The 13,741-nt window shown below is 38.6% G+C and overlaps 1 protein-coding gene across 1 annotated transcript in view; it reads right to left on the bottom strand.

The window, feature by feature from the left end:
* The window catches only part of cemip2 (cell migration inducing hyaluronidase 2), a 32,851-nt gene that overhangs the window by 3,945 nt on the left and 15,165 nt on the right, over positions 1–13,741 (bottom strand). The window contains exons 9-19 of the mRNA XM_077561197.1: positions 13,223–13,428; positions 11,251–11,320; positions 10,748–10,876; positions 9,111–9,199; positions 6,603–6,734; positions 6,456–6,491; positions 5,304–5,459; positions 3,441–3,834; positions 3,151–3,362; positions 1,270–1,452; positions 266–485 (exon numbers count right to left, since the gene is read on the bottom strand). Coding sequence (XP_077417323.1) covers positions 266–485; positions 1,270–1,452; positions 3,151–3,362; positions 3,441–3,834; positions 5,304–5,459; positions 6,456–6,491; positions 6,603–6,734; positions 9,111–9,199; positions 10,748–10,876; positions 11,251–11,320; positions 13,223–13,428 — 1,827 coding nt within the window. The remainder of the gene's footprint in view (positions 1–265; positions 486–1,269; positions 1,453–3,150; positions 3,363–3,440; positions 3,835–5,303; positions 5,460–6,455; positions 6,492–6,602; positions 6,735–9,110; positions 9,200–10,747; positions 10,877–11,250; positions 11,321–13,222; positions 13,429–13,741) is intronic.

The following is a 13,741-nucleotide window of genomic DNA, read 5'->3' as shown; positions in this document are numbered from 1 at the left end:
ACACAATGAATGAAAATCATGTTAGTGTCCCACTGCTATATTGCGGAAATTTGCAGTTTACTTTATAGTGGGTATTTACTACGTACAACCTGACCAATTGATCGTCCGGCCGATTTAATCAACTGATATATAAGCTCTTTTAAAATTGCAATTTTTTTTTGGTATTTACTTATTTATTTACACATTGGTCTTAATATCGTAAAGTGTAACGATTTGCTTCGATTTGATGCACTCGCATTTTTTTTTTTTTTAAATCAAAACAAACCTGTTCAGCTCCACAGTCCGTGCAGGGTTGCGCGTTTGGGGCCGGCATAGGCAGTACGGCCGAGGGGGTTTTCGCGTACTTGGGGTAGGCCTTGCCGGTGCAATTGCATGTCCGCTGGGAGGACGTAGTGGCCGTGACTTTGACTCTCTCGCAGCCTTTGACCGAGCAGTAGCTGTGACCGTCACGACCGTGGCGGGCTCGCAGGTACAGCCACAGCAAGCTGGCGGGAGCAAAATAACTTTGGATGTCAAATTTGCTCCATTGAGCACATTATCATCTTTACAGGGATGTGATTTGACCAAAGTGAAATTATCAGAAAATTTAGCCGGGGGTCTGGGGGCCGCTGGCACCCAGCTAGGTCCAGGGCAGTGCCCTGGTGGGGGGACAAGGGGCGGAGCTCATGGGTTTTCCGTGTTTTTAAGTACTTTCAATGCACTCACATGACAAAGAAATAGACAAAACAACAGCATAAATTTTCAATGTATATTGAACTATCCCATATAAAATGGCAGTTTTAGTCAACTCAAAATCAGTCACATTCAAAAACATTGGACTGCCTTTGCTTTTAAAAACTATCACTGAGAATATCATCATATCTAACTAATGTGATTACTAAGTTAACACATAAATAATGTTGAAGAGTTCAAATTTCATGAACAAATAATTGTATCATGACCAAATGAAAAGTAACTCATATTAGAGCATACCACAAATGTCTTTGTTATAGCAGAAGATGTTATCTGTCGGAGTCATGTGCATACACAATGAACTACTAAAAAAAAAATATATATATATATATATATATATATATATATATTTTTTTTTTTTTTTGGGGGGGAGATAAAAAAAGCGGAATTCCGCGAATTAGCGGAAAAATCACATCCCTGTCTTTATTTAAGGATTAGGGGATACAGTTGGGGTTGACAAAATTGTGGCTTCTATTTTTTAACTTTGCAGTATTCGCACATCAGGTTGATGCAAGTAAGCAGGTTGGCTTCTCTCACCCGACATTTTGATCGAAGAAGTACTTCCGATCCAGAGGTCTTGACTCTAAATCAGCCAGAGAGAACACAGGCCCGTAGTCGGTGATGTCATCAAAAGTGTTGCTCTGCCTGTCGTTGATGTCGGCCACGATCTGGAAGGTTGCGTCTGGTGGGTAGCACAGTCCGAACAGCACCCAATCATCTCTAATGGAAAAGAAATACATGGATCCGTTTTTTAGACCGACCACGCAATTATATGGAAAAAGGACACTCTACAAAAGCTAGAATAACACGTTTATAAAAAATACATTTTAAAAATCCCCAATGTGTGTTTTTCTTCCACTACACAAAAAGCTTCAAGCGTCATTATTGATTCAGAAACAAAGTTGTTATGTGTTGGTGCTCAAAGAACCCCCCCATGGAGTGCTTGAGATAGGAATTGCAATGGTGGTCTGCTAAAATGATTACACATTTTTGGATGAGTATTTCCCATCCTATTTCCCAGTTCCAGCCATTTTATATAACGCATATCCTCATTAGGGTCACGGGTGAGCTGCGTGCTGTCTCACCTTGGGCTCACTTTTACACCTTTTACACAACGCGTGCTATCAGTTGGAGTGATTTAGTGCCCTCTAGTTTAACCCTGGAGAACCCAAGAACCCTTTTCTTCTTTGGAAAATTATGAATTATACATTAAATGACTGCTATAAGTTCACTGAACACCAAAATATATGTTTTTTCAATTTTAACTAGCTCAGAGTTGCTAATTTATCAAAAATATATATATAAAACATACTCCTAGGCATTCTGCAGCATGATATGAAATAGATAAACAAAAAAACAACACAATTTTACCATCTGATGGTTTGCTGAGAAGATGGTTTTGTTTGGATTGATTTCCAGCTCAACAAAACAGCATGTTGCCAGCCATCTTGTCACCACAAACTCTGGCTCATGTAAGTGCAATATTCATCCACTAGATGGCCCCATGCAGGGGTCAGAAGTGGCACTCTGGACTTTTGAAGTTAAATGTGTAAAAAAAAAAAAAAAGGTCTTCGTTATTTGAGTAGCAGAATTTATAGGGGCCAAATTTGACCCCATGGGTTCTCTAGAGTTAAAAATAAATAAATCACACGAAACATGTCCACCAACAGCATGTGCTATCCGTCACCTGCAATTGCAATCTGCAATGTCGCGCCTGTGTTTTTATCATCATGTATCAGGTGTTATGTCATTTACAGCTGGATGACTCACATCAGTTGACTATGTCATTAGCAACATATCTAATCTAATTTGCTATTATTACCCTCACTGCAGGGTGGTAGCTCTAATTGAATTTTTATTTTTTTTTAACCCTGGAGAACCCACGGGGTCAAATCTGGCCCCTATAAATTCTGCTACTCAAATAACAAAGACCTTTTTTTCTTTTTTTTACAAATTTAACTTCAAAAGTCCAGAGTGCCACTTCTGACCCCTGCATGGGGCCATCTAGTGGATGAATATTGCACTTACATGAGCCAGAGTGGTGGTGACAAGATGGCTGGCAACATGCTTGCTGTTTTGTTGAGCTGGAAATCAATCCAAACAAAACCATCTTCTCAGCAAACCATCAGATGGTAAAATTGTGTTTTTTTTTTGTTAATCTATTTCATATCATGTTGCAGAATGCCTAGGAGTATGTTTTATATATATATATATTTTGATAAATTAGCAACTCTGAGCTAGTTCAAAAAAAATGGTTAAAATTGAAAAAATATATATTTTGGTGAACTTATAGCAGTCATTTAATGTATAATTCATAATTTTCCAAAGAAGAAAAGGATTCTTGGGTTCTCCAGGGTTTGTGTAGGGTTCAAATACAGCTATTGCTCCGACATCTCAGACACACGTTAGCGGTCTCACTTGTCAAAGTTGATGAGGGAGAGGACAAGCTCTCTGGGTGCGGGTCCGTTCCAGTGCAAAGTGTAGCTCTTGCTCATCATCAAAACCGGCTGATACTGCTGCGACGGAGCCCCGTGGCTGTTAATACCCCTGAGAACCAGAGGGGCCGCGGGGTACTCGTCTCTATTGATGGACAGCGTGAGGCTTGGAGCACCTTGGGTCTGGATATACACCTGAAGAAGAGTGAGGAAGAGCGTCTATTTCCACCGGATGCAACAAAACCACTGAGCTGTGAGCGTCCTCTGCTGTACCTGAGAGTAGCGGCCGCTGCATATCACTCCATTCCATTGAGGCTTGTTAACACAGCTCGGATGTTGAATTAGGTAATTATCAGCCCTGCCCACGTAAGTATCCTCGTAGCCCGTCACGGAGCCGTCCACATCGTGGAAGATGGAGTTCTTGTCTCCATCCAGGTCGTTCTCCTCAAACCACTGCCCCGGACGGCCGAAAAATGACGGCAGGCCCACGGTGGAGTGGAAGTGGAGGTGGGACAGGTTGTTACGCGGGGTGAGCTGCCAGGTGTTCTTCAGGCTGAAGCCCACCGCGCTGGTGTAACGCTCCGGCGTGGGGATGAAACTGCGGAATGTGCTGCGGGTCAGCCGCACCGGGCCGTCGTAGATCTGGAAGCCTCGGATTGGGAACGTTCTATAATGGAGAAGAGCGAGAAAAGACGATTATTTTGATAACTGTAGAGACGATTTGAAAAAATGTTAAATAATAAACTGCTAATACATTATTTAATACTTTCATAAGCATTTTATTCCATTTTTCAAATTCTAAAATTGTTTTAACATTGTCTTTTTTGGGGACAATTTAAAATAAATATGTGAATTAGAAATTAATACTAGAATAACAGTCAGTGAATTTTGGTACATTTGGTACCAAATAAAGTTCTTAAAAATTAGGGCTCCAGACCGCTCCTTAAATTTGACAGTGCAACAATATTTTTCATCTGATTGCGTATGTCAGACCAATGAATTTGCTCTTTACAAAAATAAATAATAATAATGTCCTTGAATAATTTCTTGTTGCTGGCAATATTCGGAACTTCCGCCTATTTATCAGTATTATAGTGAAAATGTGAATGTTTACATTGCAAGTCGATGTGTGTGATTTGTATTCATGCTTGATATTTTTATAACGATATGATAAAGGTATTTTTATGAAAACTAAGGTTTTGCTTTGTTTGTTTGTTTTTTTATTTAAAAAAAGATAAATATCAATCCTAAACGATTTGCAAAGCGCCATTTTTAAAATTAGAACTTACTGACAGACATCAACATGAACAAAACCAGCAATAAAAAAAAAAAAAAAAATTCACATTGTACTGCTATTGTGCTTTATCGCTAAATAATTTTAGCTGCATGCATCGTAAGTGTTTGTTTGTGTGTGTGCTTGTGTTAACTGCATCAATGTGGTTTCAAATTTTTCCTCACATGTTTTTTTTTTTCCGTCTTTCCTTACACTCCTGTGAAGTTAAGGTCAGGGTATGTTGTTAATATTTGTCAACTGTGGGTGAGTGAAGCCTTTTGAGAGGTGATTAAGGGCTAAATAAATAAATTTGACATGCGTGTTGTTTTGTACCAATTACTCCATGCATTTGTGGCTGACATATTACGTAACTTTATGCCTGATGCACAGCACACAATGATAAAAAAATGAAAGTTTAATAACATGTTATATCTCAAAAGACAAGCAGTAAAATAGAGGTAAATAAGAATATGACTTCACTTGACTGAAATAGTGGCACCATTAATTTAACATCATGTTTTACTAGTGATGGCTTTATATTTGTAGTTGTCCTTAAGTTCCCTTCCAGGAATAATGGAGGGAAAAAGTGACATCAACTTCATTAGAAATCCTACACTCGAAAAAAAAAAAAAGAAGCATTTGTGATGAAGTCATCAAAATGCAGCCATGAGTCATGTCACTCTAGCAAACTATTTGCGTGCTTAAAGAAACCAGTTCATTACGCTGGCAGTAAATCAGCACAAGACTTCCTTCCTCAACCTCACGCAACACACCAACATCTGTGGTAATGTCCTACTACTACCTTTTTCTATTTCTCATTTCATTTTTTTTTCTTCTCATTACTATAGCACATCTTTCCTCACCTGTTTCTAGGGAGCGTCCTCATCTTCCCATCGGTACCTCCTAAGCCCCAGTATTTATTCTGTCCTCCGTTGGTGCCCCGGTTTCGACTTTCTCCCACAAACAGAGACTGTGTCACCTCCTGACTGGAACCCTCGTCCTTTGGGTAGCTGCCATCACTGCAACAAGAACGAGGGAAGAAATCTCAAATACAAAAAGAAAATGTATGGCTCTCCTATACAGCAGTGATTCTCTTCTTTTTTTTTTTCCTCAGGAGAGCTCAGTATTGTTCATTTGATTTGACATCATCATTGCTCTCCTTTTTTTTAAAAAAACAAATAAATTAAAAAAAATTAATAATTTTTTTTTTTAATATATATACATATAATATATTTTTTTTTGTATGTGTATGTGCGTGTGTGTGTGTGTGTGCGTGCGTGCGTGCGTGCGAGCGCGTGTGTATACAGCAGTGATTCTCTTTTTTTTTTTTTTCTCAGGAGAGCTCAGTATTATTCATTCGATTTGACATCATCATTGCTCCTTTTTTTTAAAAAACAAATAAATTAAAAAAATTTAATATATTTTTTTTTAATATATATACATATATATATACATATCCATTATCCACATATATATTTTTTTGTATGTGTATGTGCGTGTGTGTGCGTGCGTGTGTGCGTGTGTGTATACAGCAGTGATTCTCTTTTTTTTTTTTCTCAGGAGAGCTCAGTATTGTTCATTCGATTTGACATCATCATTGCTCTCCTTTTTTTTAAAAAACAAATAAATTAAAAAAATTTAATAATTTTTTTTTTTTAATATTTATACATATATATACATATCCACACATATATATATATATATGTATATATATATTTTTTTGTATGTGTATGTGCGTGTGTGTGTGCGAGCGTGTGTGTATACAGCAGTGATTCTCAAACCCGATACATCAAGTTAAAAGACAAGGTAAAGGTTTTATTCATAAAATTTGAATTGGTTCAATTTAGTGATCCTTTTGCATACCACTAGAGGGAGTATTTTCGACTACCATAATTTGAGACTCGCTGGTCGAGAATGCGAAAAGATGAATGAAAATGAATGAGTTAGTGGTGAGGAAGTGAGAAAAACAGCTGCATGAAACCTGATATGAGCTCAGTGGTCCCACATGTACGCACCTGGCAAAGGATAATCCCACGCCATTGTCTGCAAAGCTGTTCACCGAGACAAAACAAATGACTTGATATAAAGGTCAGATTTTGGGCATTCCAAAAATCTTAACAGAATTTCACATGGGATCCTGATTTCTGCCGTATTTGTCTCACCCGGAATTCTGGATGACGATGTCACCGCCTCGTATCCACGCTCCCATGTCGTTGTTCTTGAAGGAGACCAGCGTGTCGATGATCGCCGCCACTCGAGGTCGGCTCGGATCCGCGTTCTGATGAGGTCGGAATCTGACAAAAGTACAAACTTGTAAGTATTTTTTTTTTCAACCTTCCTCTGCCTTCAAGCCCCCCCCCCCCCCCCCCTCAGGTTCCAAACACTCAGTTGTGGCTGAAATTGCTGTTTTTTATTTATTTTATCAGAAATAAATGTATTGCTTTACTAGCAAAGGTTGATGAAGGTGACTAAGACTAAGGTGCATCGTAGCACTGGAACTCCTGGAGTATCTGCATTACAACAAGGTTTTTCGTCACACATAATGCAAATTTGTCAACAGATTTAAAGCCCGACAGCTTGAGAAATGCGGACACGCTCAGATAATGAAAAATATCTGAGCTATAAAATTGGACACGCATAATTGAGCTAATAGAATGTGAGCATAAAGCCTTGATGAACCGTGAAGACTTTTGACTGCAAGCCGTCTTTTGCTGTTTGTGCCCTGTGGGTGGCACGAGAGGACATTTTTTTTTTTTCACTTGGGGTTGGATGTGGTGAAGATATTCATAGATTCAGTATGGACTGCCAAACAAGATTACGAGTGATTATTTTGGCCAAGACAGCAGCCATTAAGAAAAGAAGGGCCCTTTGTCTTTCACTCTGTGTCGTATTTTCAGCATATAATGGTTCTTATAAGATGCAGGCTTTCGCCACCATAAAAACAAACAAATATGGACTATAGTACTTGGCATGCAATGTTGCTCATCTTAAATCTTCTTCCTCGTGTCACAAACTACTCTCTCTCTTTCACATGTAACATTAATACTGCGCCCACACTTGAGCATTTCCAATTCCAGCCCAAACTCAGCGTGGCCAGCAGTCCCAGTGGATGCGTTGGATTTTTCCGTGGAATCGAGGGCCGAGTTTGGGAAGAGAGGACACTGTATGTGTGAAACCTTGTTATTTCTGTCAACACAAACCTGTCAGACCCTCCTCCAAAATGAAATGCTGTAGTAATATGACCATCCGTATAGCCACAGCTAAGCCCGTAGCATAGAGAGGGCTATAAATAACCGACAAAATTCATTATGACAAAAATTGACATCTTTGAAGAGAACTATTTAATACAGGTAATAAAAATGATAAACATGTTACCTGACAGTGGAACCACTAAGATCAAACTCAATTTGCTCAATGACGCTGAACCATCTCCACTTTGATTGATTTGGATTGTTTCCCCCCATAAGAAATAATGAAAATATAAATTATTTATTTGATCGGGGGGCGGGGGGGATAATAGTCATCTTAATGTAGCCTTTAACTGTAGTACAGTACAGTACCTTAACCCTGGAGAACACAAGGGGTCAAATTTGGCCCCTATAAATTCTGCTACTCAAATAACAAAGACCTTTATTTTTTTTTCCCAGCAGTGATTTTGTCCCTGTGTTCTTGTTTCCATTGGCCAAATTGTGTTTGTACATTCAAAATCCAGTTCTAAAATGCAACAAATAAAATAAAAAATGTATATTGTTCAATGTAGCTGTGTATTTGATTGATTATTTTCTTAAATTCTAAATAGTTTACTGACAGTTTTTGTTATTCTGATTTTTCGAAATGATACCCCTAAATCCCAAAAGGGTCAAATTTCGCCCTAATCCTAAATTAGGGAATAAATTGAAAAAACATATATGTTGGTGTTCAGTGAATTTATAGCAGTCATTTAACTCTTTGACTGCCAGAAGTTTTCAGAAAAGGGATGCCGTGGGTGCCAGTCGATTTAAGCATTTTTTGACTGATCTTTCAAGGTCCACAGAAAATGATGTCTTTGGACTATGGAAACACACATACTACCAAATGAAAGATTGGACTCTCATCTTTCATCAGAAAAAAAAGTTTGTTTCTACCTTATTCCGTTCTTCAGTAATCAACAATAGAAAATGGTTAGTTTCACCTCTGTTTTGAAAAAAAAACGTCTTTTAACGTCTTTGGCACTCCTCCATAGGATTTTACTAAACGTTATTTAACGTTTTTGGCAGTCAAAGTGTTAATGTATAATTCATAATTTTCCAAAGAAGAAAAGGGTTCTTGGGTTCTCCAGGGTTAAACTTAGCCCCAACTCACAATGTTATGCTTAAATCTTGAGTCTGCCTCTCTTGTGACTGTTCTTGCAAAGTGCTAAATAATTGGTCAACAAAAATCTATAAATGCACACACGGATAATCATTTGATCCTCACAAAACGGTGTTGTCATCAGGTCCGCTTCCTCCGCTGACATTTTTTTTTTGTGCAAAATATGTCTTGATCATCTTTTCAAATATGGTTACAAACTGTCGAAAAAGAAAAAGAAAAACTTGCCCCCCTGAGGTCTCACATGATCCTTAGAGGCATTCCAACATTAGAGGTTCGTTCCGCTGCATATGTATAATAGTTTACTGAAAAACATAACTCACCTGGCATTATTGTCCAGACACAGATATTCTCTGGGGTCTGCAGCACTTGCCTTGGAGGTCTTCACTCCTTTATCAATGAACAGCCCGGCCTGCATGGTGACGAGACAATGGTGATTATAGACAAAAAAATCATACAGCATGTTTTCGTATGGTACGTTTTACAGCGTGGGAGCGCAAGTCAATTGACTTCCACGGCTCACACAAGACCTCTGTGACTTACGGGGTGTGTGTATATATACATACTTAATAAGATAATTAGTTTTGTATGCCTTAAATGTATATGAATGTGTGTGTTGGGTATAAGAAAACATGCCGTGTGTCAATCCTGCGGTTTGTGCAAAAGTATAGTTGGGCTGCTTCCTCTCTCTCGCTCTCTCGCTCTCAGAGCGGACAAAGAACTCACAGTTCACCTGACGACCGCTGTCATTACACAACAGACAGGCTTGTTCTACAGCCAGCTTATGTGCGTGTGTGTGTGACTGTGCACGTGCGCATGCGCATGTGTACAACAAGCACGTAAGTCAGCAGAGGGTTGCGTGTTTCATGTAAAAACGGCATATTCTATTGTGCGCGTAGGAAAAACAACACTTCGGTGGATATCACGAGACGTCCCCATTTCACTCAAAACATGTTTTTTTTCCATTGAACTTCATATTCATTGCATTGAGGAGATGTTATGCTATTAAAAATGCATATTGGCCAAGCTGCCACCCATTTTTATAACATAACTGCAAGCATAAAATGTACACGACGACAGCAAAATAAGTGAGCTTGCCGACAGGGTGGACGTTTTAGATAACGTTAGCATTTAATGAGCACATGTTGGATTTAAGATTTCTGAAAGTTTTTTTTTTACCAATTGCTATTTCATTATGACAGAGTGGACATGTTAATCTTGACAAGACACAACTGCATACATAATTTGATAATACGATACGAAACTGTGTAAATATTTATTCTGCCACTCACTACTGTTTCAGAGTTCATTAAAAAATTGTCACCCCATAATGACAGGGTGGACAGCCATTTTTAGGCCACATGCAAAATGTTCAACATCATTATGAAAATGGAGTACACATGATTAACTCTTTGACTGCCAGACGTTTTCAGAAACGGGTTGTCCCCAGTGCCAGCCGATTTTAAGCATTTTGACTGATCTTTCAAGGTCCATAGAAAATTATGTGTTTGGACTATGGAAACACACATACTACCAAATGAAAGATTGGACTCTCATCTTTCATCAGAAAAAAAAGTTTGTTTCTACCTTATTCCGTTTTTCAGTAATCAACAATAGAAAATGGTTAGTTTCACCTCTGTTTTGAAACAAACGTCTTTTAACGTCTTTGGCACTCCTCCATGGGATTTTACTAAACGTTATTTAATGTTTTTGGCAGTCAAAGAGTTAAAATGACTTGATTTATCAACTAAGTTGCTGTAAATACAAAAAAAATTGTAAAAAAAACTGCAATGGCGATAAAAATTCTAATTTGGTTATTTTATATTGTATAACATTTGCAGCCTTGTGCGTAATGTTTTCTAGTTTTATGACACTGAGTAATTCAAATGAGGACACCAAGGACACTTTTTTTAGTGTTGGTTGACCCACTTATTAATTTAGTACGTTTTCCTTGTGCTACCTTGAAGTTAGAGTGAACGCGGTTGTTGTAGAAAATCCCCAGCGGGGTGAGTTCTGCTTTTGTCTCTGGTACCAAGCCATGAGAGTCTCCCGTGGAGGAGCTGTGGAACACAAACCATATGCCAGCATCCTAGAACAAACAAACAAACAAAAAAGATGACAACATCAATTCCATTTGTAGCTGGTATTCAGTCAACCACAAAGATGACCGCAAAGGAAGGCAGAATACCGTAACCTGATACAGCATCCTAGATGAGATCAGTTATGATCTACAGATAATATCCCCTACCTGGGAGAACATTACATACCACCCCACATGGAGACCCCTCCATGAGCCACCCTTGTCTTCTTTTATATTAAAGCTCTCAACTGTGTAATTACACCAAATCTGAATAAAGACGCTTTTAAGTCCTTTTTTATTGACGGATCAATTTGTTACACGCATAAAATGATTCACCACAGGGATCTTTTTTTTTATTTACATAGAGCTCATGATGAAATTACCTGAGAACCAGCAGCAGCATTGCCGATAAGATTGTTGTTGGGGTTAGCGATCCAGAAGGTTGAAACCGCCCTGGAAAACAATCGCCACACGGAGGATATTAGGTGGACAATGCCTCGGCATACGGGAGATGACCAGACTAGGAAAATCAGTGATCTTTCCCCAAACATTCCCCAATAATCTCGCACTCCAAAATCAACCTTGGACAGGAACAGCCCAACCAAAACATACAGACACAGACACTACTGGAAGAAGGCGTCACAGAGTTTCTCTCCCAGTGGCGCTCGTCTGACTGTGACAGAAAAACATCCGGTCTAGAGGAGTGGATGTGAGTTCACAAAATCAGCGTCTCTCACATGGAATTTGACTTGTCTGTTGTCCATCAAAGTGTCCACACCGTCTCTTCCCACACTGACTCCCTGATTCAACGATTAAGTTCACTCGTGCACCTTTAAGTCTTTGACTGCCAGACGTTTTCAGAAACGGGTTGTCCCCAGTGCCAGTCGATTTTAAGCATTTTGACTGATCTTTCAAGGTCCATAGAAAATTATGTGTTTGGACTATGGAAACACACATACTACCAAATGAAAGATTGGACTCTCATCTTTCATCAGAAAAAAAGTGTGTTTCTACCTTATTCCGTTCTTCAGTAATCAACAACAGAAAATGGTTAGTTTCACCTCTGTTTCGAAACAAACGTCTTTTAACGTCTTTGGCACTCCTCCATAGGATTTTACTAAACGTTATTTAACGTTTTTGGCAGTCAAAGAGTTAATTGTATTTCTATATTACCTATAATACTGTTGAGATGGCTATTTGAGCATTTTTAATCCTTGGTGAGATTCAATGAAGACCAAAAAAAAAAGCAGTTTTGGCAGACTATACTACAATGGCCACCAGTCAATCACAGCCAATAATACAAAAGACAGGTTTATGAACTACATTTAGGTGAACGGTATGGGATTTTTTAATAGGTTTTAGGTGAACTAATGAATACACACACACACATACAAAAAAAGAAAAAGAAAAAGAGAGCAATGATGATGACATGTCAAATCGGTAAAATTACTGAATGAACAATACTGAGCTCTCCCAAAAAAAAAAAAAAAAAAAGGTTTATGAACTACAACATTATCATCATTATCATTGCCATCTTCATCTTCAAATTAGTTTTCTCATGTTATAGAACATAGAGAAGGTTGGCATTTGCACATTTGCTGATTTTTGAGTGCAACCCATGCTCTGTTATTCACAGTAAAAATCTTACATGAACTCTTGGATGTCTAATATAAAAATATTCCTTGGGCCAGCATATTCCACTGAGGGGAGGAGCTTCATATGGTCAGGCCATAGCTTAACCCTGGAGAACCCAAGAACCCTTTTCTTCTTTGGAAAATTATGAATTATACATTAAATGACTGCTATAAGTTCACTGAACACCAAAATATGTTTTTTTCAATTTTAACCCTTTTTTTTTTTAACTAGCTCAGAGTTGCTAATTTATCAAAATATATATATATATAAAACATACTCCTAGGCATTCTGCAACATGATATGAAATAGATTAACAAAAAAAAACACAATTTTACCATCTGATGGTTTGCTGATAAGATGGTTTTGTTTGGATTGATTTCCAGCTCAACAAAACAGCATGTTGCCAGCCATCTTGTCACCACCACTCTGGCTCATGTAAGTGCAATATTCATCCACTAGATGGCCCCATGCAGGGGTCAGAAGTGGCACTCTGGACTTTTGAAGTTAAATTTGTAAAAAAAAAAAAAAAAGGTCTTTGTTATTTGAGTAGCAGAATTTATAGGGGCCAAATTTGACCCCGTGGGTTCTCCAGGGTTTTAATCTAGTAAAAAAAAAAAAAAGTGTTTTGCAGCCATTTGTGGCCTCGATAGGCAATCACAAACCTTTGCGTGCGGGCATCAATTACTTGAGGATATTCGCTATTCATGGGTATTCACTTACTTGCACTCTGTGCTGGGGGAGGGAGTGTAGCCCTGGTAGACTTTGTCCTTAATGCTGAGGCAGAGGGTCTCATTGCGGTCAGTGGGCAGCAGAGTACCGGGCCTCGTCAACAGGCCGAGGTTGCGGTAGAAAGTGTTCCGCTGCTCAATGCCGTCCTCCAAGAAGAAGCAGTGACCCAGAGTGTCGTAGCCCACTGTGTTCTTCACCTGACCAGGAGATGCAACACATTCTTTGTATGAATATGCATTTGTTGCATAAATACTTATTAATGCAAAATAGTTTTTAAAAAAAAGTGCTACAGCTTAAATACGAAGCCCCGTTGACATCTGAGTAAACTTGTCAACAACCATCCAAGAGGAAAACAAAAATGATGAGCCACATAAGTGCACTTCATTTATTTAATATTTGTTATTACCAAATAAGACACCCATTTTCTGTTGTTAAATCCATCTGAAGTCAGGTGGCTGGATGAAAAATGAACAGCCTTAGGGTTCCTGTCTTTCAGGAAGTCATTATCTT

This window comes from Vanacampus margaritifer, chromosome 3 (assembly GCF_051991255.1).
Source record: "Vanacampus margaritifer isolate UIUO_Vmar chromosome 3, RoL_Vmar_1.0, whole genome shotgun sequence".
In the NCBI taxonomy this organism is placed as follows: domain Eukaryota; kingdom Metazoa; phylum Chordata; class Actinopteri; order Syngnathiformes; family Syngnathidae; genus Vanacampus; species Vanacampus margaritifer.
The sequence above is the reverse complement of the archived record's forward strand: the minus strand, read 5'-3'. Positions and strand labels throughout refer to the sequence as shown.